Source organism: Boleophthalmus pectinirostris, unplaced genomic scaffold (assembly GCF_026225935.1).
Source record: "Boleophthalmus pectinirostris isolate CB_2022bp ecotype Guang Dong unplaced genomic scaffold, ASM2622593v1 HiC_scaffold_7, whole genome shotgun sequence".
NCBI classification, from domain to species: Eukaryota; Metazoa; Chordata; class Actinopteri; order Gobiiformes; family Gobiidae; genus Boleophthalmus; species Boleophthalmus pectinirostris.
This window is the reverse complement of record NW_026571473.1, coordinates 18,322,700-18,350,516: the sequence shown is the minus strand read 5'-3', so window position 1 is coordinate 18,350,516 and position 27,817 is coordinate 18,322,700. Positions and strand designations below refer to the sequence as shown.

The following is a 27,817-nucleotide window of genomic DNA, read 5'->3' as shown; positions in this document are numbered from 1 at the left end:
AGTGTTATATTCTATAGGTAATCACATATTTCCTAATAAAAAATAAGACTGTGAAGGACTTGTATATAGTGACATTATACGAAGATACACTAAACTGGTGCTGGTACAAAGAGAACACATGGTTTGTGATGGACCTTTACATTACTAACTGCATTAAGTACATAGGTTGTCATGCTTTATACAGCTTATGAAGTACCTCACTATCACTATCCAGTGTCTATGAAGCCATGTCATTTTTATCAATAGTATTTTCATATCTACTCACAGAACTAATTTTTGGTCCATGTTTGCTTAGTAAAATCTAAAAGGTACAGGGAACCATCTCTGTAAAAGAAATGACACCTTCTACTTTTCGAGGTATTATGTCTTTCACTAGTATGAACATTTCTAAACATCTCTGAGTTCCCCTTGAGTGTTCGATAAGGTTTACGAGCACTGTTATATGTGTTATCCGCTAAGTTATATGTGGAAACCTGCACCTCTGTGTCTCCCTCTTGCCTGGTGCCTGTCTCCATGCAGCATCCCAAATAAGGAGAGGAGCTGTGGTCCCAGGCCTGGCTGCTCCTGTGTTTAGAAAGCCCTTGTATGAGTGTTGCGATAGCCGTGGTGAAGTGGATGCTGAGTGCTGAGTGGATGGGTGCATTGGGAGAGAGAGGGAGGTGATCAGAAAGCAGAGGCAGGTTTTGGTGCTACCCATATAGGGCTCCTGCTCTCCATCCCTGCTCACTTCTGCCTAGCTTTCCTCCCTCTTGCATTTCCTTCTCTTTAACTTTGTTAAACCCTTCACGGCTGCTTTTCAACTCACCCTAAGCAAGACACAGCACCAAGCTACTTCTTAACATCATCTTAGATAATCTCAAAGAGGAACCACAACCATGGAGGCCATCAAGAAGAAGATGCAAATGCTGAAGTTGGACAAGGAGAATGCCATCGACCGGGCAGAACAGGCGGAGACAGACAAGAAAGCAGCAGAGGATAAATGTAAACAGGTGGGAGATTTTGATGTGTAGCAAACAGTAGTAAAAGTGTAAGAAAAGGTATGCAAAAAGATGAACTTGTCATAATACTGAAAATGTATACACTTTGTAAGTGGAGTGTGACTTGAAGTGGTTAAGCTGTTAATATAAGCTGGTTTACACCATACCAAACATACCGCCACAAAGTAAACTGCTTCACAACAGTGAGTTGTATATGTGAAAATAATACATGTACTTTTAGCAATGGCTTTCATACAAGGACATGATCATATTTTGCCCTCACAGCAATTGCCATATAGCTAATGATTTTTGGTGCACTGTCAATTTTTTGGTGAAAAAAAAGATGTAATTCTTGTGCTTGTAATTTTTCACAAAATGGAATTAAATATATATTGAACTGAACTGTTCAATTACAGATGTTTTTGCTAAGAAATACCTTGAAAACATGCATTCTTTCTGTGAGTACAGAGCCACCTTTCCATAACTTGGCCTAGTTGCATCACATGCTTATTTCCATACAGATGGATTAGTTTAATGCACTACTATTGGACATTCCAGACAAAACAACAACAAGTTAGCATACACTGGAAAAGCAGTGTATAGAGCACCTTTAATATAAAGTTTAAACGTGCATCAATGTTACACCCCCTGTAGTTGAAGGGTAAATGTTTCAACCAATGAACCTCAAAGCCATTAATTATAGTCTAATGAGTCGAACAGCAAAGTGTATTTTTGTGTAATGTAATATGTAATGTAATAGCATTTTGGACAAGAAGAATCCATACTGGTTGGTTGGTATTTTGGCTCGAACCACCCACTGTTCGAGCAAGGTGAAGAGGGTGACATCTCATTAGTCTGAGGTAATAAAGATTATGTCCAGTGTCCATCTGGAAGTCTAATGTCAAACACAACACATGGCTTACTGTCTCCATTGGCACACATGCAAATAGTGCCCATACTTATTAAGGCTCTAGTTAAAGTTATCATTACCTCGGTCTCTGTGTGACCTACAGACAATGACAGTGTGGAATTCATGGGGATTATCGGCAGCTCTTCTCAGGGGGGATACTGATTAGGCCAAACACTTAACTCACTGTGGACACACATGGGCTTCAGTGGTATTTGTAAAGAAGATTAGCCTCTGCATACCACCATTTATGTCACGAGAGACTGATAGGAAGCCATTAACGCTTAAACAACTTCAAGCATGAGCCGCTACCAAAATAGCTTTATCAGTATCCTGCATATGTCATCATACTGAAGAAGTTTCTTTATTATTACAACTATATGTGGCAAAGATATAGACCTAAGCCATTCAAAAACTATTAAGGAATGATTTAATTCTGGCCTATTTAAAAAAAAAAAATAAATAAATACTTGAGTATGAGTATTTAATTCCAATACTAGTTTTACAATTAATGTATAAAATATTCAGCATATTATAAAGTATGGGTACAGAAAACCATGTTAATGGCTCACTTGTTAACATTTTTTGTAGTTGGAGGAGGAACTGATCGATCTGCAGAAGAAGATGAAGCAGACTGAAGATGAACTAGACAAATTCTCAGAAGGGCTCAAAGACGCTCAGGAAAAACTGGAACTGTCTGAGAAGAAAGCTGCAGATGTGAGTAAAAAAAAATCCATCTAGGATTTCTCTCTATATAAAATAATAAATACTTAATTTAACAATCAATAAAGTTTATTTGTAGAGCACATTACCATGACTACAAATCCAACAACAGCATTGTCACTACTACTACTGCTACTACAATACTTTGACTAGTACTACAATCACAAAGTATGTATTTTGTTTCAAGACCACAATATTCTTGCCCTAAATTGCACCTGTATTGTTTTTTTTTTTTTCTTTTGTTGTGGAACCTCTACTCCTGGCAACATGGATACACAACACTTGAGTTTCCATGGCACTATGGGAAAACTAGCTCTATATATGCCCCATGCAACTGGACTTTGAATAATCCAGTACCAGCTGTGAGTTCACTTTGATCCAGTGTGAAGGCTTCAGAACCATTCAGAAACCTTACATTCCATTGTAGCCACTGAAAGGTGAGCGTTTTGATAAACCACAGCTAGCCTCAACCAGGCCTGGTCTACAGAAGTGCAAAAGGGTGCAATGTAACCCCACCTAGTGTCTGCACCCTCATTTTAGGTATGTAACTAATGACACTTCTATTACACAAAATTTACTCTCATGAGCTGAAAGCAGTTACCAAGCCAAACCTTGTTACTGCCTCAAAAAAATACCCAGAGTTCTGTTTTGTTTCATTCACACATTTGAGTAATCCTTTGACTAAGCCTGTCTACATCTCCAAAGCTCAAAATGCTCTCTTTCACCGTGTGATGTCATGAAGCAGTAGTTTTACCTTTTTTAACTTTAGTTCAGTAGAGAGATACAATTCCATGGCTGAATTTATACAAATGATTCTAGTGAAGATGTATGGAGTTTAAAAACACACTTCCTGTATTACCACATGACATCATAAGATGGATAGTGTGTTTTCCTTTTGAGAGAAGAACTCAGCCTAAATAAGCAGGGTTTGTGTGTTAAACATGTGACTGGAACAAAACACAACTCCAGGTATGTTTTTGATGAGGAAACAACATTATAACATAGATTAAAAAAAATAGTGTAATATGGGACCTTTAATGGAAGTGCATTGTCTCTGCACCCTTTTGAAACCCTGATACACTCTCACTCAGTTTGGTTTGCACTCAAGCCTGGCCCCAACGCACAACAGTCAAGCTCAGGCTAGGAGACGATAGGGTGGAGGAGTTGTACAAAGTTATCAGAACAACCATGGTTTAAGTGCATATGCGTGTACACTGAAATAACTTTGGTAAATGTAGCGTAACATTGGAAAACCAGTGCTGCTGTGGCTAATTATGTGCAATCTGGGTAAAGGATCATATTTGAGATAGTTGGCAGCAACACAAACCTCAGTGGGTTTCTGACAATCATGCACATGAGTGTATGTGGACAACTCAGCAACATCTAATTTAACTGGGAATCTACTCATACCAGTGAGCTTGTGATATGCTGCTGCAGTAATATTAATGCCAGCAAGAAAAGCAGTAAATCTGTACTCTAGTCAAAGTACTAAATCTCAAAAAATAGTTTAAGATAATTAAAAATAAATGTAAGAATGTTCATGCTTTATTGTCACTGTGGTACAGTAAAAGAACCATTTTTAATAAATGTAAAAAGAGAACTTCAAACATAATTAAGATTTGGAGCAAGTATTAAAATAAGATCATCAGAAGAGTTACCATACCATATTATTACACTGACTTCAATCAACACAGCAAATAATCCTGTTTTATGCATGTCAAGCTCTTTTAAAATATACCTGTATATTACAGAGAATAGTTACAACCCACAAATGCAGTAAAAAGGGGAGCTACTTTGCTGTAAAATAAACATCTCATTCTCCGTGCCCCAAGATGTGGCATTGTGTAAAACTTGTGGAGGAAATCCCATGGAAACATGGGGCTGCACTAAAAGAAGGAAGTGTCTGAATTATAGGCTACAGACTGTAAAAACCTGGGCCACAGTGTCTCCTCACACACTGATTCAACAAACTCAGAATAGCTGCGTTTGTAAAGTGGGTCAAGTGGACTGTCTGACAAAAGGACTTGGACTGAGAGGCTGGATTCACACTACAGGGAAAAGTGGCCCAGATCTTACCATTCATATTAAGCATCCACTTAACCTGAAAATATCTGTTTGAATAATCAACCCCTTTAAGATGATTGGCCGCTAAAGTTGGCATTAAGAACTGTAGCTATATATTCATTCATACAGCCAAAAAGAAGAAAACTGTATGTAAGAATTGCTATATTGCTAATGCAAGCCTCTATTACTACTAGAATATTCTCCCATATAATCAAAAGCAGCAGTCAGTCACGTCATTAAATGTCTGAATTCACATAGGGACCACCCGATCACATCCATAAAAAAAAACAAAAAACTGGAGGGCCATGAGAAAGAACAACATAAAGACCATTGAACAAACAACTGACCTTCATAAAGAGCTATTCTTACTGGTATAATAGGTCAATAGGTGAGAGATGTAAACAGTCCATGCCGCTGCATGAAATATATACATTAGAGAACTTAAATTAATGAGTGTTGTTTGAACAGCCGGTACAGTTACAGTTACAGAGAAAGGAGTATTGTCGACAGTATTTGGAAGGGCAGCACACAGAGTGGGGGTGTAGGGGGTTGTTCTGGTATTTGAAGAATGCAGCTAAGACAAACAGCAAGCACCACACTCCTGTCTCTAATGAAATCAATGCTCCAAGCTGTTCCTCGGTAAGGGCTTGATCGGCAGATGAAATCGGGGAGATTGCTTCTAGTGAGCTACAGTAAGACCATTTAGGGCTGAAGCCTGGCTGGACTGTGAGAGCTGGAGTGACTGGCCTACTTGCCCATTGAGCCAACATGCTTGCTAATAGGCCTATTATGTGAATAGGAAACTCTAAGTACACAGGGCAGGACAGGCTGCCTGCCCAGAACGACATGATTCAAACCTGTTTGAATGAGCAATGACAATGAGCAGCAAATATGTCTGTGAGCAAACAGGTGTTGCACTGTCTGTCATTGAGACAGTTGTGTTGTTTTTATTTTATTATGCATAATAGACTCTCTTTTTATGTTGGTCTTATAATAGGCTACGTAAAAGCACAGTATGTAATTTTCATAAACAACATTGCAAAAAATATCGCAACAATTTTAATCTCTTCTGAAAAAAAATTTGTCTTTATATTGGTTATTTATTGATTAATTAATCAATAATCTCTTTATTTTGCTCTTTTGTTCGAAATATCTAAATTGATATTATTATAGGCTACATTTATGATTATAGATCTATGCAGTCAACAGGCTTAATTGCCCATTGTAAAATAAAAGAATAGGAATAATCCCTAAAGACCAACATTAGGGTAGGCCTACATCTAAAACAGTGCCAGGCGTCGGCGTGCAAATGCTGTAAAAGAATTTGTCTCTACGTTCATTCCTTTTCAATTACTCAGCGATCACATCAGTCACAGCCATAGACTAGGCCTATACGGTCTACGATCACGGCATCGAGCCTTAACCCAGGCCCCGCCCCCGGTGACGCCATTGCGCCGACCTTCTCTCTCTTGGGCACAGACTGGCGCTCCGGGTTCCGCACATCGAGCAGGCTCTTTTTAATCCTGCTCTTACCTCCAAGTGTCCGGACCAAAACTGCTACATTCCCGGGGACAACTTTTAACCAAGCACACCAACTTTACATTCCAGACGACCAGAAGACACTTTTGGACATCACTAAGCGTTCCAATAGGCTATCCTGGTTATGTAACTTTTGTTGCACTCGAACTATCCTTTCCCATTCAAAGACTTGATCGGACATTGACTATTTTTGAAGCTTTTTCACTTTTACCCCAGTCTTTCATATTTCAGGACAAATAAGCAGAGCACACGAGTCGGTATCCGATATTTTTGCACAACCTTTTCTTACTTTCTTCGCGTAGTCTTATCAAAAGTAGTGCGCAACGATGGCAGGTGGTGTCAACTCCTTGGATTCCGTGAAGAGAAAGATCCAGTGTTTGCAGCAGCAAGCGGACGACGCAGAGGAGCGGGCTCAAAACCTACAGAGAGAGCTGGACAGAGAACGAGACCAGCGAGAAAATGTGAGACAAATTTATACTCCCAACTATCGCGTAACATTAGTGGTCGCCTGCCACTGCTTAACTCCTTAACCGCTACCTGTGAGCATTGCGTTTGGGGACTTTTTATTACAGTGTTTTAAACAGTTGTCGCAGGTTAATTCATTCGCGGGCGTGATTGGGCCACAATGCAAGGCGTTGGTCTGGCGAAAAAAGTTTGGATTCCTACAGTTCTATGCGCATGCCCAGTGCGTGCTGACTAAGCCGTTACGCACAGCCACTGAAAATGGGACCACGTAGACAGTTGTTATCTTTAGAGAATAAAAACTAAAAACATTGGTGGATGCATTTAGGTATTTAGTATTATTACGTGGTGCCCCAACTTGGTGCCTTGACTCTGTTGTAGACTTAAGTGGGACTTGGGTATCAGTCTTGGAGGTGGCAGGCTCAATATAATCACAACACACGGCAGATAGGAAATTACTAGTTACCACACTATTATTAGGAATCCCCTTGAACTTGGGGAAACACTGTCTCATGCACAAAATCATAGGCTGTCATTTACAGGCAAATTTATAGACTTAGCCTATGCACCGGTCTCACTGCCTAACCCAGTCCCAGTATTGTTAAAGTGTGTGGTTTTGGCTGGCCAGTAAAACCAATCTCATCCATTGACTGAAGACTCATCAGGCTCTTGGGCACCTGCTTCTTTTTCACCCATATTTTTATAGCCCTGGGAAGTGCTTAGCAGTGCAGATAAATGGCATTCCCAGCCAGTTTCACATGACTCTTTATGACAATTAGTTAATCATAGGACAAATGTTGGCCTAGAAGTGACTGAGGGAGAGTAAGGGAGGAAGGAGTGGCTGTGATGATGAAAAGGGCAAGACGGCCTTTGTTTGATTGGTTACTATTGAGTCAGTGGCCACCATTGAACAATTTGTTGTTTGCTCAGTCAGTGACTGCAATCAGTGGGACACTTTCCTAGCAGAACATCTTCCTCAGATTATGTTATGTTACCAACTTTTCCAATTTAAATAAGTGATTTACAATTGTGTATTCATGTTTAAACAGTGGAAAAGGGAATAGATTAGGCTAATAGATATTGCTGAACTCTAGTTACAAGTTTTTGTTTAATGTGAAGACGAAGAGTCAGCTATTGGTGTATGTGTGTGTGTGTCTGTGTGTGGTGTGGTCCCATATGTGAATAATTAGACTGACCTGAAGAGATTCCTTGGCACAAAAAGCCTTTCTTTGGCAGTAAGATCAAAACAGGAACCTCACTGTGCCCGTTAAGGTAATGAATCACTATTTGAAAATGTGGATGCTACAAAATAAAAAAAATAAAAAAAACTATTAGCCACATTGACATTGTAGTGTAAACTGATTATAGCATGTTATTTCTGGTGTGGTTTTCAGGTAATTCTTTCATTACATTAAATTGTCAGTTTTATTTCTGATATCCTTGCCATTTTTTGTAATTGTAATGCATTGACACAAGACTGGGGAAGTATTTCAGTAAAAAATTGAGACAAACAGTTGCATCATTGATTGAACATTACTGCATTTGAGGCTGTAGGACCTATTTATTAAAATGTGGTAACTCATTAATTGTTTTGCTTGTTTTGGCATCGGCAATTCACACAGCAGCTGTCACTGTGATTTTGTATTTCTTACATTCAAAGATGCTCTTGTTATATGGTACTTTAACTTCCTCAGACCACATTAGGGAAGTTACACCTCCATTGATCTATCAGTGCAGCTATCATTGGTAAACACAGCAGTACAGCCCCTCCCAGGATGTTGTCTGCCGACTCATGGTACACACTTCCTGTGCACTTCCTATCTCTTACCCCCAATCCAAGATGTACATACATTTAAAGTCCATTGTATTCATGATGTCTGGCCCATTAATATCAGAAAGTGTTAACCTTCTCGTATATTGTCGTTACACATTATTATTATTGTAGTATTGCATGAAATAGGATTATAAGGTGGTCTAATCAAACAATCCCTAACGGTGAAGAAGTATTGCTTTTTAATTATGGATGATGATCATAAAAAGTGTGTTCTGGACCTTGCATGTCTCCAGCAGATTTAATGGAAAAATTCCTCTTGATTTCATAGTTTTCTGTGGGAATGCTGAACTTTCCAACTATAACTGCCACATGTTAGCTTGTGTCCGGTTTGGCTCTGGTGGGGAACTCTAAAGCATGGTCACTGCAGCTCAGCCACAGACCAAAGTTTCTGTAGTTAAGAAATAGCAATACATTTTTCTCTTTTATAGCAACTGGAAAGTGAATGTTTGTTGAAACTTTATAATAATTATAATGGAGTGTATTATATTACCATTTCTTGTATTGTGTTTTCTGTGTGTATGTCCATTGGTTTTATGAGCACATCTGGGCACACATTCAGAACGCCATTTACCATCCTGAAAGGGGCACTGCAGTTATAACAAGGGTGTTTACAGTTGGCCTGTGAAAAGCTAACCTCAGTTTGTTCAGGGACCACAACATAAACTACAGATTGCATTCTTAACAAAACAGGACAATCAAGAAAGAAAGTGTAAATGTTGTAATTTATTGAACACATATTTTACAGGCTGTACCATTGCAGTCACTGTACTTTGTGTATGGTGCAGTGTCAAAAATAACTCAGGGCTAACAGCACTGTGCAGCTCATTAGCCCACTGCCCTGAATCAGCCAGTAATTAGATTTTCTTTTCACCTCTCCTTTGCTTCACTTAATATCACACTCACCTACTTGTTTCTTTTGTAAGTCCCTTATGAAGTGTTCTGTTTCCTGATGGAAGGCTGGATACTGACATTACCAACATTAAGCAGTGCTACTAAATAAACAATGTCAAGATGAGTGGAATAAATTAGCAAGTAGTAGTTTGTTTCGCTTTCCAAAGTGTTCCAAGTGTATGACTATAGGATTTGTGTTTATGACCAAAAGCATGCAGATACCACAAACTTTCTCCATAGTTTTACCATATAAGGCATCGATGTGGGCTAAAGAATGTAAAGTGGGTGCCGAAGAAGCAGAGAAATCGTATGACACAGAGAACACAAAAGAGAGGAAATGAAAGAATAAAGCTACAGAAGACTTCCTGTCAACTGTTTCAGGATTCCCCTTTGGTTACCATGGTGTTATTCCTCAAAATCAGACTGTCCATGGGTTTCAGAATGATGAAAAATTAAGACTGTGGCCATAGCGATTAATAATTTAAAACTAAATATTATTATTAGAATAGTTCTCTGCATAAATTGCACCTCGATATTATTGCATTGACTTAAACCTATGGGCCTGATTTTTCTGTTCTTTATTTGCAACAAGGCTGCCTCTGTCTAGAAGGGAATTCCCCGTGTGTATTTGTGTGAATGTGATCAAAGATTAGATACTGATAGTAAATGTTATGTTTTACCAGCATGGTGGTATGGTTGTGATGGGGTTAGGGTTTACAACTAATATCTATTGAGCTTCAAGAGCCTTGTTGTATGTGTGTGACTGTGTGTGTGTAATGTGCTATTTTTGCTGAATTAAAGTGGATGAATAGCAGGTTTGTTTGTGTGCAGACAGCATTCCTCGGAGCACATTGATTCACTTGGGAATCAGGAAGTAATAGTATCTGTTATTCAAGGCCCTGGTTTAATTCAGCTTGGCGCTTCATGCAGCAGATGTGGCGTCAACAGATGTATGCTTATGTAGAACACATTGCTAAATAGATTTCAAGATGGTGGTGGACTGATTTACGAGTTATGTTTAGATTAGGTTACGGCAGCATCCCTTTCTGACTGTTTTGAGACAATTTAACTTTGACAGATGTTTCCTCTCTCATATCACACCCAAGAAGGCCAACTGGTCAGCACTTAAGAAAAGAAAATATATATATAAACATTAAAATGAGCAGAGCAGACAGAACATGCTTAATTTAACAGTCGTTCCCTCTATTTTTTTTTTTTTTTGACTCACATTTGCTTGTACTTGGAATGTTGTTTAAGTTATCATACTAACCTCTGAACTCTATGACTCACGAGTATATAACCACCGACATACTAAATTTTGACATATATTGGAGGTGGGAGAGATTTTGAAAGATGTTGTTTTTGAAGATGAAAAGAACGAAACATATTTAGGCTATAAAATTCCTGATTATTGTTATTGAAATATAATACAGGGTTTACAAATACTGTGTTTTTACAGTTACATTGTTGTTCATATGGTGCGTAATCTTTCAGCCTTATCCTTTGCATTTAGACTTTTGAATGTTGATGGCATCTATATGTGTAGTATTCTTATGACATAATTCTTTAATATCAGCAGTTAATTGTGTTTTGTATGCATAATAATATTGAAACAAGAATACTAGCCAAGGCTTTGAATTTGGCTGCATGCTTTTGTAAATATGCGTTTGAATAGTAGGGATTAGTATTGTTACTTGATCAGTTTCTATCCACAAATAGTCTTATTTGAAAACATTGATTAATAGTTAGTAAAAATTACTTGTGCTTTCTTCTATTAGGCGGAGGCTGATGTAGCTGGTTTGAACCGAAGAATCCAGCTTGTGGAAGAAGAGTTGGACCGAGCCCAAGAAAGACTTGCCACAGCCCTGCAAAAACTGGAGGAGGCAGAGAAGGCTGCAGATGAGAGCGAGAGGTTTGTATATGTTATAATTGATGTTATTTGTGAACTTATTAATGCAACCCACTAAAAAAGGACAAAACGTTATTTTTTTTTTAATTTGTTCTGTCCCATCAGGGGTATGAAAGTTATTGAAAACAGAGCAATGAAGGATGAGGAGAAGATGGAGATCCAGGAGATGCAGCTGAAGGAGGCCAAACACATTGCAGAGGAGGCAGACCGTAAATATGAAGAGGTGAGTGACCATGGGTAGCAATTTTTTATGTGCATTGAAGCATCAGACCCAAATATTCTGATTGTATTCTGTCTGTCTTTGTTTAATGGTCAGTGTCTTGTTAATAGTGAAACTATCTCTGCTTGCCTCTTGTGTCCAGGTGGCTCGTAAGCTGGTGATCCTGGAAGGAGAGCTGGAAAGGGCTGAAGAAAGGGCTGAGCTCTCAGAATGGTAAGCACAGAAGAAAAAACTCACAAACTTAAGTAGTAAGTCAGTCACTTTTATTTACGATATTTGCTTCTACAGTAAAGCTAGCGATCTGGAGGAGGAGCTGAAAAATGTGACCAACAATCTCAAGTCTTTAGAAGCACAGGCTGAGAAGGTGAGTGTCATATGACACATGTTTATGATCAACATGCAATGTTGGGATACATGTACAGAGAATATGTATTCTGAATACTAAGTCTGAGTAATTGTAATAGTACAGTTGCTGTTTCATTTTGTTGTTCTCAAAATGCAGTTCCGTATCTAAAATCAAAGGAATAGATGGCAGTGCTTGATCAGTCAATTTAGGCCTCAAACTGCACAGAATTATATATATGCTATATACTGCACAGAAAATATATATAACACTGCTCTTGTGGTGAGTACATGTGTGATTTTTCCTTCTCTAATCAGTGATAAATAAATGCATCGCAAATGGTGAAACAAATATAAAGCTGTTTTTAATACTATGTTACATCTTCACACTATAATTTCTGTGCAACTCTGTGTGAAAGTATTCAAAGTATTCAGAATACACTGAAGGGACCATGTAACGGTTATGTTATGTTACAAAATACATTTTAATGCAAGTAATCAGTATTTTGTAACTAAATACATTTTGAAAGTATTCTTCCCATCACTGTCAACATGCAATATAGTGTCAAAAAATTACAATTTGTCTATATGTATTTCTGGTTATAGTACTCAGAAAAAGAAGACAAATATGAAGAAGAAATCAAAGTCCTAACCGACAAATTGAAGGAGGTGAGACCAGTTTTCACATGTTTCAATGACAGCACACATAAATGCATAATCTAAAGCCTAATAGTAGTGTAGCATGTGGAGTTTATTGTGTGTTTTCCTCATGTCATGTGTTTGTCTTGTGGTCAGGCTGAGACTCGTGCAGAGTTTGCAGAGAGAAGTGTGGCCAAATTGGAAAAGTCCATTGACGATCTTGAAGGTATGAGACACTCACAGCATTACATGAGGACTTTATACACACACACACACATATATATATATATATCAGTATCATTTTTTTTACTTTAAGTTACCGTAAAATTTAAATATTGTTGAAACTACTATGTGTCATCTCATTCAATGTGCTTTTTCTTAATTACTGATCTACATTTTGTCTTCTTCCTCTGGTCTTCTTCATCTCGGCCTGTCCCTTTTCTTGCATTTCTTGTGGCTGTCCTTTCCACCTGCTGCCCTCCAGACGAGTTGTATGCTCAGAAGCTCAAGTACAAGGCCATTAGTGAGGAGCTGGACCATGCCCTCAATGACATGACATCTCTGTAGATGCTTTCTGTGTTCATCTGATTTCTGTCTAAATGTTTCTGTGGCTACTCTTATATGTGCCTTCTCTCCTTGCACTTTGCAGAAAAAAAGGATTAAAAATAACTCTTCTTTCTACAACATTGATATCACTCTTTAATACGTTACCATTAGGCAGTTGTTTGTAACTGTTACAGCATCTCGAACAGGGAACAACCTAGGTTTTTTGAGTTCTTTCTATTCCTATTATCAAATTATTTTTCTTAAGGTGAGAATTGTTAATTTTTTTGAGTGCCTCTTTCTACATATTTCCAGCTTGCTTCACAAACACTAACATGCACATAGATGTGACATGTTGGTAGTCTTTAACATTTTGAGCACAGTGTTCTTAAATTTTTGCATGTGGCACAACTACCCAGAGCAATTATGCAAAACAGCAGTTCATTAAAACCACCTCTTTTTCATAAGGAATGATGTTTGACAGATCTACAAAGGACCTGACATTGCAGCTTGTGTACATTGCCTCATGTTCATACATTGACAGTGTTCTTCTTTTTATATATATATTTTTTACAGAGAAATTATCACATGCCAAAGAGGAAAACCTGAACATGCACCAAGTCCTAGACCAGACTTTGCTGGAACTGAACAACCTATAAACACCTTAAGAGGATGGTGAAGATGAAGAATACGCCAAGGACCATTCCATCAGCGCTTGACTCCATTCCACACTTTGAGCCGTAAAATATTTTCACCCCATGTAAAAGGGGGATTAACTTAATTCTTATTCTTAAAGTTTTTTTTCTATGGCACAATTTTACTTTTATTTTTTTAATGCTGAAGTTATTATGAATCCCATGCTTTTTGTATGTCTAGCTGTAATTATCAATGTTATCCCCAGGAAGGACTTTATAAAGTAGAAATACCATAACCACTTAAGATGACTCGACGTGACATTCAGTTAATTAAGAAATTTAAATTTCAATCATTTAAAAGTGATATGGCTAGTCCAGTGTTCAATGGTGGATTATGTAGCATTATATCAAATGGACTCAAGTGCCACCTAGTGGTGATCTGAAGTATTCACCAGTTGTGCTTTACCCGACTCTCAGTTCAGTAGTTCAGCATTGTGATCTTGCAGACTTTATACACACTGTAAATACAGTGCTTGGTGAAAACGCATATTTTTGTCACAGATATGTGCAGATCACAATGCAGTGTTTGATCTTAGCCAACTATTAAACTTTGCATCAATGACAGTAGAGTGGCAAGAGTAAGTAAACCCTCCTCATCACTGGACTATCAGTTTATCAACAGACACCGATTGTACATAGTAGAATGAAGGTTAGCAAAATGTTGCATTGATTTTTGAAATTTATAACTTACATTTGCCATGGGATTTCAAGACCAAAGAACACACGGAAATTAGTCATTCATCTCTTATTGTTTATTTCAGTTTATAATGGACTGATTTTATAGCATACCACGGCTAAGTGTCTTAACAGGGACCATTTGAGAAGTTCACTCACCACCCCCTCTTGTCAATAAATCTTTTACAAAATCATGGTGTAATATGTTAATTTCTATCATCACACTGCATTATCTATCTTGATTAAAATAATAAGTGCTACACTGTTACAGTGCTATTTCTATACTCCAAACCAGGCCCATTTTACAGGAATGTAAAGTTGTGAGCCATGGCAAGACAGCATTCACTCCACTGCAATCACATACAGAGGATTAATCTGACAGGATGTCCATGTTGTTCCCAGGAATATTCAAGAATATTTCCTTCTGAAGGCACAACCTGTGAATGTGGAAAAAAAATCACTTGTTCTTGAAGAGATTACTGATAAAATGATGTAAATTATTTTTGCTACACTGTAACGTGTCTGACCTTCAGTGAGTCTGCATTTCCCCCCTGACGGCTGACAAAGGACTGTGGAGCATCCAGCACATGGGACCACTGTCTGGGCATGGCTGAAAATGGTGGTGATTCTGTAGCAACCTGAAAGTTTAAAATGAAAGGGAGGATAAAATTTTTCACAAATACAAATTTTGTTTGACATCATGAATGAACCTCACAAACCTGTACATTTAACATCCATAAAGTAAGAGTTTGGTCTTTGTACTAGCCTCTTCTTCTTATGTCGTCTCCGTTCCTCAGAGAAAAGAGGATGCATCAGATCTCTGGCCAGCTGCAATTCAAATCAAAACGTATAAACTCAGACTAATATTACGATACATAAAAAAAATAAAAAATAAATTACTGAAAATGTTTAACGCCAAATTGGAATAATCAGTAATGACACCCTCTACAGGCTGTTCCAAGTATTGTACTTTAAAAGTGCTGCAGACATGTCCGGACAAGTCTAATTTTTAGTATTGTGCCTAACGTAAATTGATTAACTCTTTTAATTAACTTTTAATTCACCGAACCTGTTTATAATAATTAACAGTGAATAAATATAAATATAACTTCAGTAAAAACTCTACTGGGCTGAAGATTTCTTAAAGGAGCTTCTTATAGCCCAAGTATCCATAGCGTATTATCAACTCGAAAGCTTTGTAAAATGATGGCACACAATATGCAAGGCTAACTATCAAATTAAATGATGTTACTCACCGACATGACTGCTGCTGGAGTAATAGTTTGTCCAAATATGAAATGTGATGTTGGGACAGAAGTTGAAGCGCTCTGCTCACAGGTTCGTCGCTGTTGTGATGGTGAGCGTCAAGGGCAGGACTGAAGCGATGAGGCGGGGTTTATGCATCTGACTCTCAGATGCACGCTATTTTAATTACCTTTTCTTATTTTATTTTGAGGAAGGAGGGCTTGAACAAATTAAATAGGCCAGTTTCTTAAATAAAATATTAATAAATAGCCAAATATGTTATGCTTCTTATATTATTTTAAAATCATTGAATTCATAAATATTGGAGCAGAGTATTGAAGGTGGTTCGCTCTATATTTTAGAAAAACAGAAGGTAAAAGGAACAGAACTCTGAGCAGGACTTCCGGAGCCTCGGCTGCTGCAGAGTGACAGCTCACCGGACCAAAGACAGTCTGAGCGGCTCTGAAGGGAGCGCCTCCTCCACAGGCGGGATATCCGCAGTACTTACCTAGCTAATAACATGGCGAAGACTTACGATTACTTGTTTAAACTACTTTTAATCGGTGATTCCGGTGTCGGGAAGACGTGTGTCCTTTTCAGATTTTCAGAGGATGCATTTAATTCAACCTTTATCTCTACTATAGGTTTGTGATTGTCGTATTTATCTTACGTTGTTGGATCAAAAGTGTACAGGAGCCACCCAGCCCTTCATATGCTAATCTGTTGCTAACTCCGGGCTAACATTCATTTCGTAGAGGCTAGTCAGGAAGCAATTTGGCCGGCTGTCTGATGCCGATTTTCCGTGTTCGTAATTTATTCTGCGTTACCACCACTAGTATTGTGTTCTTAGCGTTATTTGTGTTTGTCAAAAACAGCTGACACTACACCAGTATGACAAAACTGCCTTTTAGAGATACAGGGCTAGCATACTCCACTGTCAGTAAGGTAGAAGAGCTTCACTTTACATCCCCTTTCCCGGACTTCTAATACTTTCAAATAGTTTTACATTGAGTGTATTATGTGCAAAAATCTAAATGAATTTCACCTCCATTACTGTCATGATCCAGACTTGACCACAGCTCTAATTGAGGCCTGTTGCCAATATAATACTATGGCATTAGACTATGTTATTTCTATGTCGTATATTGATTTTCATTTATAATTAATGTATTTCAGGTATTGACTTCAAGATTAGAACAATAGAACTAGACGGCAAGAAGATTAAGCTTCAGATATGGTAAGACTATTAATGACCTTTGGATATTCGCAAAACACATGTCTATAACACCACCATTATGCAAGTGGTGCACTTGTACAGATCTCTATTATACCATTACATCCTATGTAATATTTGAGAATTGCTTTAGATCTTTTTTCTAAAGCCCCAAATCTATCAATATTCAGAGTTATTGGCCAACATGACAAGTCACTGCTCTTACACTGACTGAGGGTGTGTTCACACTTTACCAATTAATAAATGTGACTAAATTAAGACTGAACACAAACCTAAGCACAAACATAAGCTTGAACCAGATCTGGACTAAACTGGACTAGAACCGGATTTAGGACTGAATAATAAGTGTGAACACACCCTAAATTGTTCTTCTTTTGTGAAGGGATACTGCCGGGCAGGAGAGGTTCAGGACTATCACAACTGCATACTACAGAGGAGCCATGGTGAGTCTGATTGATGGTCTTTTGCAGTGCATTCCATTGTGTCTTTTTGCAAATGTTTCCTAATTATTTCTTCTCTTCTAAATTTTTCAGGGTATCATGTTAGTGTACGACATAACTAATGAGAAGTCCTTTGACAACATCAAGAACTGGATACGAAATATAGAAGAGGTAATTTGATATTAAGAACGTAATGATTCATTGATTTATTGATACTTGTGAATATTTAGATGATTATGTCATTGTAAGTTGTATACAATAATAATTGTGCTGTATTTCAAACCAAAAATTTGCAATCCTGATTACAAAACTGTAAAGAGTTGAATGATAGTGACTATTGGCAGTATCCATATTTATCTGAACAGTATACTGAGTAAATGTTGCTTTTCCTTTGAACAGCATGCCTCAGCTGATGTGGAAAGAATGGTCCTTGGGAACAAATGCGACGTTAATGACAAACGACAAGTGTCCAAAGAAAGAGGGGAACGGGTATGACGGTCTAAAATCTTGCAGTTTCATGCTTCTTCTTGAGCGCTTTTTGGTTTATGACAGTGTGCATGTTTGTATGAAAAGCTCTATAAATAAAGTTTCTTGTTGTTATAGTTGGCTTTGGAGTATGGGATCAAATTCATGGAGACAAGTGCAAAGGCAAACATCAATGTTGAGAATGTAAGTCCATACACTGACATATTCTGTACAATACTGATGATGGACATAAATTGCATTTTATTCTCGTGCAGGCATTTTTAACACTCGCCAGAGACATCAAAGCAAAAATGGACAAGAAGTTGGTAAGCAGAAAAGGCATATTTAAAGAGCCATATATTTAGTTTGACAAGGTTACTGTAATTAAAAAAAAAATCTCATGTCAATAGGAGGGTAATAACCCACAAGGAAGCAATCAAGGAGTCAAAATTACTGAACAGCCCAAAAAGAGCAGTTTTTTCCGCTGCACGTTGCTGTGAGAGGACTGAGAATTCGGCATCACCATCGCCTTAACTGTGCCCCCCTCTGGACAGAACTGGACTCTGCACCCTTATCTCTGCCTGTCTTCCTCCTTCTCAACAGTTTGTCCATTGACTGAGCTGCTTTTGTATACTTCACCTCTACCCCAACACTTGCCATTCTGACTTTATTTTATATCTGAAGCAACATCTTTTCATGTTAGATAAAAACAATCCAAATGTATTCCCTTGATTTTATTGGCATTCAAAGTTTGCACAATTGCAAGTATCTTTGTGGTCTTTAACCTCATAATATTATCCTAGTGTGCATTGTGAAACAAAATAGACTTTCAAATTTTAATATATCTGATGTTCTGGCTAAAGGCTCTTCCATCATATTTTAGTGCAAGTGTCTTTGAATTAATACCCAAACTTTTAAACAGTCTTACTGATTAGTGCCAGCAAGTTTTATTTACACATTCATCATTCCACTGAACGCATGATTAATTTTAAAGTGCAATGAATGCACAGTCCACTTTTTCTTGCAGAAATTCCTATGTTAGTTGCTTTGTAGACCATTTTGCAATAGTTTGTTGAAGCAAAAATTAATGCACCTGAGCTGTTGGCATTGCAGTAACCTCAGGCAGCAATGGTGTATCACAAAATCTCCAAGGAGCAGCCACTGTGTCTTTTTATGCATTTCTTTGTCTTTTATTTCCACTGGGGGAACATGCACACATTGGTTTCTGGGCCTTGGACAGGGGCTGTGTTGTAGCAGTATTTATGGAGACAGAAGACACATAGCACCAAAATGACAAAGTGCCCTTTTATGTTATTATTAATTATATGCACTTTTTCTTGTGGTCTTTCTGTACAAAGTTTTTGCGTTTATTTCAGAGGAATTCTTAAACTATGTTGACCATGTTTATTGATCGTCTTAATTGAAACAAAGAATATTTGACCACATGTACCTCATCTGGTCTTCCCAAAGACATCAGAGCATTGTGTTCAATGAAGATAACTGTAATTATGTTGTTTGCTTTTTCAGCCTTATCATTTTTAATCATTTGTATTTCACATTTCCAGGTTTTTATAAATACGCTGTTGATGTTTTTGGAAATCCCAGATGCTTCTCCTCTTAATTCCGTCTCAGTTTTCCTCTTGTTTGTGTCTTGTTTTGGCCCAGTATTATGGCCTTTTGAACTATGCAGTCTGGGTGCTTGGAAAGCCTGACTTGACAAGCTTTATCTGAGATTACTATAGACCCCTGTTATTGTATTAATTCTTACTTGCTATTACTCCAAATTTAATATTTTACTGCTGCTGTGCTTTTGAAGAAATAGGAATGCAAATCACCTCAGATTCTTGACAGTTCATGTAATTCAATGTGGTGCTTACGAGCCACTGAATCCAGTCTGGCTGTGCAAACTTTAACCTGTGGATTTAGTCTAAAATCTTTTGTGACAAATTGGCACAACACAATCACCATGGCACAAATAGAAATACTGTCAAATTAAAATATTTTTGTGCCTTTTTTTTATACTGCCTAATTTGATCTGGCAGAGTTTTTATTTACCGTTAATTCCCATTATAAAATCTACCGTTGACATATCTTCTGGGCTTTTCTTAAGTTCCCTGCTTCAAATTGTTTATTTTATTTTATAGGGGAAGAAACAATTCAGCAATTGTAAATAAGATCTACAATGATTGTACTGTAGTTTCATAAATCTTATTGATCTACACTTTTGTAGATGTGTTTACTTTTCATGATGAATTAAAATGAGATTCCTAAAAGTTTTTGTGTGATTTGATTTTGTATCTTGTAATGTTTACTACACAACCTTATTTTTTATTTTAATGGTGTCCATTTTATTTATCTTTTAGGTATTTTGCATATTTTTTATGCTAATGTGCACTTATTTAGAGCCATGATCAAAGTACTGTCAGGATTTACAGTAGCTCTTTGTACCAGCAAATGCCACAAAACCCAGTCCGCCTGTTTATTTCCCCTAATTTGCCTTACGTAAATGGACTTATCCATCTCAGTGTACCTTTCCCTCTCACAGGTGTGCCAGGTAGCTGAGTCATTGTATTATATGACGCATTTTTAAACACTCTCTCTACGAAGCTAACGCACAAGGTAAGAGCTGTTATTACAACTGAAGACCATGCCTAAGACTAAATGTTTAATTGGTTGATTTTTCAAGTGTTCAAATTAAAAATCTAAAATGACAGATGCATAGTTTTTTTCCCAGTGCCGCCAAGAGATAAAGGTGAAGATGAATGGGAGCCCGACCCAAACAGATGCTCTGGCCTGGTTTCAGAAGAGCCAACTGGAGGCAGTTATTCGGAATGGGGTTGTTCCAGAGTGGTTTCATGGCATTATTTCCAGGAAGTAAGTAAAATGTCTCCTATAGTGAGTGTCAAATGTAGAGATGTGTTGAATTTATGGTTGATGACACTATTCATACATATTAGAATGTGGAATTCACCATCTACTCCAATAATTAAAGCTGCACTGCGCAACTTTTCTGGTGGAGAGCACATTATCTGCTTGTTTCCATGCAGATATTATAGCTTAAACACAGAATGCTGTGTTTATTATGGTATTTTTGAGGGACAACCATAAATGGTATTGTAAATGAATACATTTAATGCCATACTATGGAACATTTAGGCTCAAACACATAAGTTATACAATGTACAATTATGTGGATGATAAGGCTGTATATAATTCAACTCAAGTTTAATGTGCACCAAATATATTTTTACATCAGATAACTTCTCTTCTTTACTTCTTTCGATTCAGTTTACTATATTATTTTGATGTAAGTGTATTTTCTTGATGAGAACAAAACTCAACAATAATAATTTACGCAGAGCTTCAGAGGAACTGTTAATGTGTAAACCACCTGGATACTTCCTCATTCGAGTCAGCGAAAGCCGCATTGGTTACACACTTTCTTATCGGTAAGAATGTGCAGAACTTACATCGTATTGTAGGTCCTGCTTTTTACTGAAACTTCCCTTTGTCCAAAACCCAGAGCTGAAGACCGCTGCAGACATTATATGATCGATGCTACGAAAGATGGATATATCATCCTGGGAGATGATAGACACCACCGCCTTCTTGAGGATTTGGTGGATTTTCATCGTATGTTTCCAATTACACCATTTAATGACTTATTAACTATGCCGTGTGGGCAGGTAAATATATTGTAATTGAATATATTATATACATTATATCAGGTAAAGCTTGTTCCTAAATAATTATATTTTCAATTAGATCTCAAACGTAAAGACAGATTATCAAGAATTACTATTTCCACAAAGACATGAAAAAATGAGCACCCCAGCTCCAGTGGAAGAGGAAGAAGATATACCTCCTGTGCTTCCTTACAGACCGGATAACCTGATGGACTCTGAGGCTCCACCTTCTAATGTCCAACCATCAAGACTATATCCATCTTTGGACATGATACACAATACATTGCCACATGCTGACTTGGCACCGGTAAATAAATGCTGTTTAGCACTGTAGCGATTGAGGTGTTAGTAATGACACATAAATATATATTTTTAATATGCTCTTCAGACTGTTTCTTCACCCAAACTCTCTCAGCCTCCTGAACTACCATCGAGAAATGTGAACCCTGTGACGTCCAGTAAGATCCAATCTTGCATTCGAACCAAGTGTGGACTTCCCAGTCTCCCCAAAGACCACCGAGACCCCATTGACTCACTGACATCTGTTGTTACTAACCTAAAGAAATTTAAGAAGAAACTCCACAAGAAGGACAGCTCATCTGAACAGGCTGTCTATGAGGAAATCCAAGTGAATGCTGAAGTCAAAGCAGAACCTAATTCATACCATGAGATTGGACATCGTACTGTCCAAGCTGAGCATTTAAACTATAGCTGTATTGCTGTAGGAACTGCTCTGCCTCAGGAGTACCAACCCCCTCCGCCCTTTGCCCCAGGGTACAAATAAACTGTCTATTAACATAATATTTTTAATCATTTGTATATGCAAAATTCACATTTGTGATTTGTTAACAATGTTATAAATGTATTCTTGGAGCACTGACTTACTCAAAGTTGCATTTTGATTATTTCATGACTATTATCTTTTTACCTGTCCCCATCTTCACCCACTTCAAATATGCCTTATTTGACACCAATCTTCTGATATTTTTACTACTTATTTAGAATTTATTATTACCATTTATATATTATTTTTCTCTTTGTTCTTATAATATATTGTGATGTGTGAGCTACTATGTCCAAATAATTTCCCTTATGGAAAAGCTTGTCTAAGTTGTCTGTCCTTACTTGTGATTACGGATGCACCAATCCATCTTTTTCAGTTCTGATACCAATTCCGATGCTATAGCTTTAAGTATCTTCCAATACCTGATATTAAATTATACCAGTACTGAGAACAGCAATTAATTCTCTAAAACTAAAATGAAGCAATACAGAAGTGATTCAGACATGCCATGTAGCTGTTATTTATTAACAATTAACCACAAAACAACTTTGTATAAATAAAACTTCAAACATTATGAGACTTTCTGGGTCAGCTACGACAATTATATCAATTTATATGTCCAACCAGGATATCCAGCAAATTTGTAACATTGTCAAATTTGTCGCCACTGATATCTGAGTAGGCCTATCCAGTGAGTGCATCCCTAATTAATGCGATTATTCAAAAGATTCTGACTGAGTTATACATTTGTTAAAAAAATGTCCCACAGCCACTTTTTAACAATGAAAGCATGTACATTTATTTAAATTCTCTGCCACTTTGAGGAGGAGGCTCTTCTCAGTTCTGCATTTTTTTTTTGTTGTCAGTTTAACCTTATCAAGTATTAAATGTAATTATAAAATTATCTAATTACTATCTAGAATTGTTATTAACATCTACTTTCATGTAGCAATGATATCTAGTGTGTCTAAATTCTAACCCCGCCCCCTGACTGCAAACCCCGCCTACTGAGTGCTAACCCCACCCCTGAGCTGTCTCCGCGCTGTTGTTAGATGACGTCACGTGGAAGCAAGTTCTCAGGAGCGGGCGAGCCCAGGCTGACCTGCCTAACTAGGAAGTGCACCACCAAAAACCTTTAACTTTCATTAGACGGCACTCTAAACACTGGTGGTTTATAGAATTTTATTTTCGTTTTAAACTTCCATAATGACTTCTTATATCCCAGGACAACCCGTGACCGCTGTTGTGGTAAGTTTGGGAATGGGGCTGGGTCCATTGTCTCAACAGTAGGATCGCGTTGACTTGTCAAGTAAAAATGCTAACTTCAGGGCGTACGTAGCAAAGTTACCTTTAGGCTGATTTAAACGATTTACGATTTACTTTTTTGCGAACCACAATGACTAAGGTGTAAGCTAGCATAAAGATGCTAATGTTTTTTTGTTGTAGTTTTTTTTAATAACACATAGCCTACAAAGGGTGTACAAAACAGCGAACCATGGCAATCACATGAATGGAGAGAATTCCGAACTACCACATGGGCGTTACCATCTCCATTTATAAGTTAAAATCCTTTTGGACGAAAATTACAATTCCCTGAAAATTAACGCTATCTTTTTAAATTTGGTTGTTGTGTCAAGTTATGGAGTTCATGGTCCACCTTTGTCAGTCTGCTCCAAGGCAGTTGTGGCTACGATAGTAGCTTACCATCACTAGTGTGGAGTGAACGAGTGAACTGTAAAGCGCTTTGGGCGCTATATAAATGCAATGATTATTTAATTAATGGTCATGTGTTCAAGATTTGTATGTAAAATGCAAATCATATGAAGCCATATGCACCAGTCCACATATAGGCCTATTTCTAACCTGTTCTCATTCCAACTGCTCACTAATTGAAGTCAACACTACAAACTTAAACGTGTCTGTCGTTGTCTGTCTATGGTAGCACAAAAGCGGCCTTTGTGCTCCAGTGAGTCAGTGTAGAGAGCCTGCATTAACTTACTGCTGTAATGAAGTGGGCTCAGCTTTTAAGAGCGTCTCTTGTTGGCCTGTGACAATAACAAATACTGATAGGAAATATGTTGCCATAGAAGCATGGTGATGACAATAAACCATTTTCTTTTTTTAATTTTATTTGTTAAATAAAAAAAATAAATAATTTGAGCTGCAACAAATGCAAGCCAAATGGAACACTTATTTAGATATTATTTATCTGGTAAGTTTCTTATTAGATCCTCTGCAGTTCAAATCCACTAGTACAAAAAACTACACACAGCCCAAAATCTTGCTACAGTTTAATTTACTTATATAAGCTCACTAATACTTTTGCTGATTGTGATTGTGTGATTAAACAGCAAAAAATTGAGATCCAGAAGTTGCGTCAGGGAGATCGGCTCATCTTGGGCTTCAGCATAGGTGGAGGCATTGATCAGGACCCAAGCCAGAACCCTTACTCTGAGGACAAGTCAGACAAGGTAACACACATATTGTAAATTCAGCATCAATGGACTCAACCATGCTGGAAACACACTGTGTTTGTCTGTGTTTGTTTGCATCCATAATAGTCTATATTTTTAAAACAAGAAAAAACTTATATTATCTTCACATCTGGGTCTGAAACTCATTGACAACAGTGAAGAGTGAGACAGGTCTGAACTATGAGCTGTAGCCTCAGGTAAAACAAGCATTCTGACTCTGGTTATGTCATAGAAAAGAAGACCACACTTTCACACACAAGGCAGTAATGGCAAGATTATTCTGTCAATTGATACATGGGATTATATAGGTCACAATACAATTGTAAGGGGTGTATGTCACTTAAAGTTTACTTTACTATAGAATATTAACAAACATTACAACAATGCAGAAATGTAACTGCAACTGTAACTGTAAGTGTAAACATGGCCATTATGTCCAAAAATGTAATCGCATGTACAAAATGTATGGAACAGGCACAGAAAAGACTCATACATGTAAAATAAAACTGCACAGCGAAACATTGTGGATAAAGCATTACTATGCAGAACCCATTTTTAATTTGTACACAGTGCTGAAAGTGGTGTTGTTTCTATTATTTTAAAGGGCATCTACGTGACCAGGATAGCTCCAGGAGGACCTGCAGATGTTGCTGGTTTAAGAGTGGGGGACAAAATTATGCAGGTGAATACAATTTTTACTTCTATCATATTTATAGCCACAAGAGGGCACTAGTTATACACAAGTATTTCAAACAAGTCCTATAATTTTAATGTAAATACTGTGGTGTTTTTTTTGGCAACTGGTAAATTGGTAAATAGTAATTACATTTTTCTTCATTTTTAGGTCAACGGCTGGGACATGACCATGATAAAACATTACCAAGCACTTAAAAAATTAACTAAACCAAATGAAGACATTGTCCGGCTACTGGTAACCAGGAAGGCTCTGGAGCAGGCTGTGAGAGGAGCAATGGGCTTAGAGTGAAAGAGCAGGACTGATCTTGATTCTGGTGCCGATATCTGATATCAATATCGTATCTTGAACATCAAAGTAAATGTAAAAATGGACCTTTATCTAAGTTTATTCACACTCTGTGTTAGGTACAGTGCCACTTTTGCCTCATTCTAGGCCTTTTATTCCAAGGGTAACTTCTTGGGAACATTCTGATGTTTTATCAGTGTATATGGGAACACTATCATAAAAACTGACTCTACATCTATGTCCCTGCTATATCTTTGTATTTTTAAGTTCTTTATATATAATAAAGACTGAGCCTCAAATGCCAAAGCATTTCAGAGCATTACTCTGAAATTACAGTATTGACACTATATTTGTTCTTCACATTCTCTTCATGAGCATTATTTTCTAACCCAGGGTCTTACAGAAACCAGATTTATAAAGTGTTAAACATTTCAGATAACATTTCTCTTGCTGTTTCATTATTGAGGTTCTGATGGTAGCGGTAGTATCTATGCAATGTACCATTATCATGAATTTTGTGAGAATGGATGATTTTGTAATAAAATGTTTTTTATAATACTAAAATAAAATAAAGTAAGTCATTATGAATGATTATGTCAAACTTTCAATCTGATTAAATTCCACAAAGTGGTACATTGTTATTATCTTTATCTTAAATTATTTCACAACAACTGTGGCCACTTTATTTCTGTCACTTCTGCCCTGTATTTTTAGTTTACATTTGTCAAACTGCTTCATGTCCCATTTATAAAGTAGTGACAGTTCAAAGCAAATAATCTATTGCCTGACCTTTCTGTGTTTGAGAGAGCCTCTTGTCACAAAGCTCTCTACTTTCATCTTTTCAATGCAACCAACCAGCATCCATGTTACACCTCTGCTCTATTATGGATGTACTAAAGATTTGGTCAGGACATCTAAAAACATTTACATTAAATTGTTTTTGGAGCTGTTCTCAATATGCAGCATAATGTTTTGTCTCATACTGTAAGATAGTCACATGGCACGGCTGGTTTTAAGCCAATGATCTTCAGTCTTCCTTTGAAAAATGATTGATTACAAATTTACATACAACTACAATGTGCATGCTGTTTTGGTCACAGAGAAGGAAGCATGCTCCAGTCCACTTGCTTTAGCATTAGAATAATATTAAACCACAGTGCAATACAAATAAATAGTAGGGTATTGACGCTCTGCTTGTATAATAACAAAATTATATATTTTGTTTCATATTTAAAAAAATAAATGAATAAATATTGACAAAAAGAACTGACTTAGTAATTATGCATTATGCACAGAAGTTATATATATATATATATATATATATATATATATATATATATATATATATATATATATATATATATATATATATATATATATATATAAACAGCAATATGATGTAAGAGTGAGCTGCTTTTGTGTTTAGGCGGTGAATAAACATGCACCATACATGATCTGTGCCTCCCACATTGTTGCAAGATAATTGTGTTCCCATGGCAATGCAATCTGCTGCTGAAGCTGTGCCTTTACCGTCCTTTACGCTGTATGTGCATGTGAAGAGAGTGAGGGAATTATGGCTCTCACATTATCGTGCTGATCGGGAAAAGAGATAATAACTTTCCCCATTGATTATATTGAAATAAACTTGATTATTTCAGTAACTAGACAGAACTAGACCAAGGCTACTATATATTACATAGGCCTATAGGCTACATATCCATATTTTTAAAAGTTCTTTTACCTGACCTCTGATATAGACAGTTGTGGTGTTATCTTAAAGCATGAGGTGGTGGCTAGTGACTGAAGAAGACATTTTACTTAACAATAAAACAATACAGGGCATTTTTACTTCTCTCGAGTAGCTGAAGAAACTGAACCTAACTGGCCTAAATGTATCCCCTTAGTATGCCTAAATCACCAAGTATAAGTGACAAAAGCGTATGTTGAAAGTAATGTGGGCAATGTTCTCGTGGACTCACTCAGCTATGTTTTAGACCATCTGTCTAGAAACAGCTTTTTAAAATCACTACTTTATAAGGTTTATTTTTAGTAAGACCTAAAACCACATTATTTTCTAATAAGGCCTT

The 27,817-nt window shown here is 37.2% G+C and overlaps 5 protein-coding genes across 9 annotated transcripts; 4 read left to right on the top strand and 1 right to left on the bottom strand.

Annotated features, from left to right (window-relative positions):
- The first annotated feature begins 661 nt into the window (after positions 1 to 661).
- Positions 662 to 14,614, top strand: tpm4a (tropomyosin 4a). Of its 4 annotated transcripts, none has more exons than XM_020924725.2 (9): positions 662 to 989; positions 2,476 to 2,601; positions 11,176 to 11,309; positions 11,412 to 11,529; positions 11,669 to 11,739; positions 11,815 to 11,890; positions 12,475 to 12,537; positions 12,664 to 12,733; positions 12,992 to 13,089. In XM_020924725.2, the coding sequence occupies exons 1-9, from the start codon at positions 876 to 878 to the stop codon at positions 13,072 to 13,074; spliced, it is 855 nt and encodes a 284-aa protein (XP_020780384.1). In that variant the 5' UTR covers positions 662 to 875; the 3' UTR covers positions 13,075 to 13,089. The 4 variants fall into 4 exon arrangements, with proteins under 4 accessions (XP_020780384.1, XP_020780382.1, XP_055021092.1 ...); XM_020924723.2 differs by lacking the exon at positions 12,992 to 13,089 and adding an exon at positions 13,627 to 14,614 and having other exon boundaries at positions 684 to 989; XM_055165117.1 differs by lacking the exons at positions 662 to 989; positions 2,476 to 2,601 and adding an exon at positions 6,128 to 6,671.
- On the bottom strand, positions 14,476 to 15,830 carry LOC110160111 (40S ribosomal protein S27-like). The gene is made up of 4 exons (XM_020924729.2): positions 15,677 to 15,830; positions 15,140 to 15,248; positions 14,948 to 15,058; positions 14,476 to 14,857 (listed from the first exon to the last, which is right to left on the bottom strand). Exons 1-4 carry the CDS (start codon positions 15,680 to 15,682, stop codon positions 14,829 to 14,831), a joined length of 255 nt encoding a protein of 84 aa, XP_020780388.1. The 5' UTR covers positions 15,683 to 15,830; the 3' UTR covers positions 14,476 to 14,828.
- A 204-nt stretch (positions 15,831 to 16,034) lies between these two features.
- LOC110160110 (ras-related protein Rab-8A) lies at positions 16,035 to 20,077 on the top strand. Its single transcript, XM_020924727.2, has 8 exons — positions 16,035 to 16,309; positions 16,842 to 16,902; positions 17,282 to 17,342; positions 17,433 to 17,510; positions 17,739 to 17,828; positions 17,943 to 18,008; positions 18,080 to 18,130; positions 18,215 to 20,077. Exons 1-8 carry the CDS (start codon positions 16,186 to 16,188, stop codon positions 18,302 to 18,304), a joined length of 621 nt encoding a protein of 206 aa, XP_020780386.1. The 5' UTR covers positions 16,035 to 16,185; the 3' UTR covers positions 18,305 to 20,077.
- A 147-nt stretch (positions 20,078 to 20,224) lies between these two features.
- hsh2d (hematopoietic SH2 domain containing) lies at positions 20,225 to 22,371 on the top strand. Of its 2 annotated transcripts, none has more exons than XM_055165115.1 (6): positions 20,225 to 20,423; positions 20,539 to 20,678; positions 21,164 to 21,253; positions 21,328 to 21,490; positions 21,570 to 21,797; positions 21,879 to 22,371. In XM_055165115.1, exons 2-6 carry the CDS (start codon positions 20,563 to 20,565, stop codon positions 22,272 to 22,274), a joined length of 993 nt encoding a protein of 330 aa, XP_055021090.1. In that variant the 5' UTR covers positions 20,225 to 20,423; positions 20,539 to 20,562; the 3' UTR covers positions 22,275 to 22,371. The 2 variants fall into 2 exon arrangements, with proteins under 2 accessions (XP_055021090.1, XP_020780380.1); XM_020924721.2 differs by having other exon boundaries at positions 20,527 to 20,678.
- Positions 22,372 to 23,329: 958 nt separating this feature from the next.
- Positions 23,330 to 26,318, top strand: tax1bp3 (Tax1 (human T-cell leukemia virus type I) binding protein 3). The gene is made up of 4 exons (XM_020924836.2): positions 23,330 to 23,522; positions 24,626 to 24,745; positions 25,353 to 25,430; positions 25,593 to 26,318. Exons 1-4 carry the CDS (start codon positions 23,481 to 23,483, stop codon positions 25,731 to 25,733), a joined length of 381 nt encoding a protein of 126 aa, XP_020780495.1. The 5' UTR covers positions 23,330 to 23,480; the 3' UTR covers positions 25,734 to 26,318.
- The last annotated feature ends 1,499 nt before the right edge of the window (positions 26,319 to 27,817 follow it).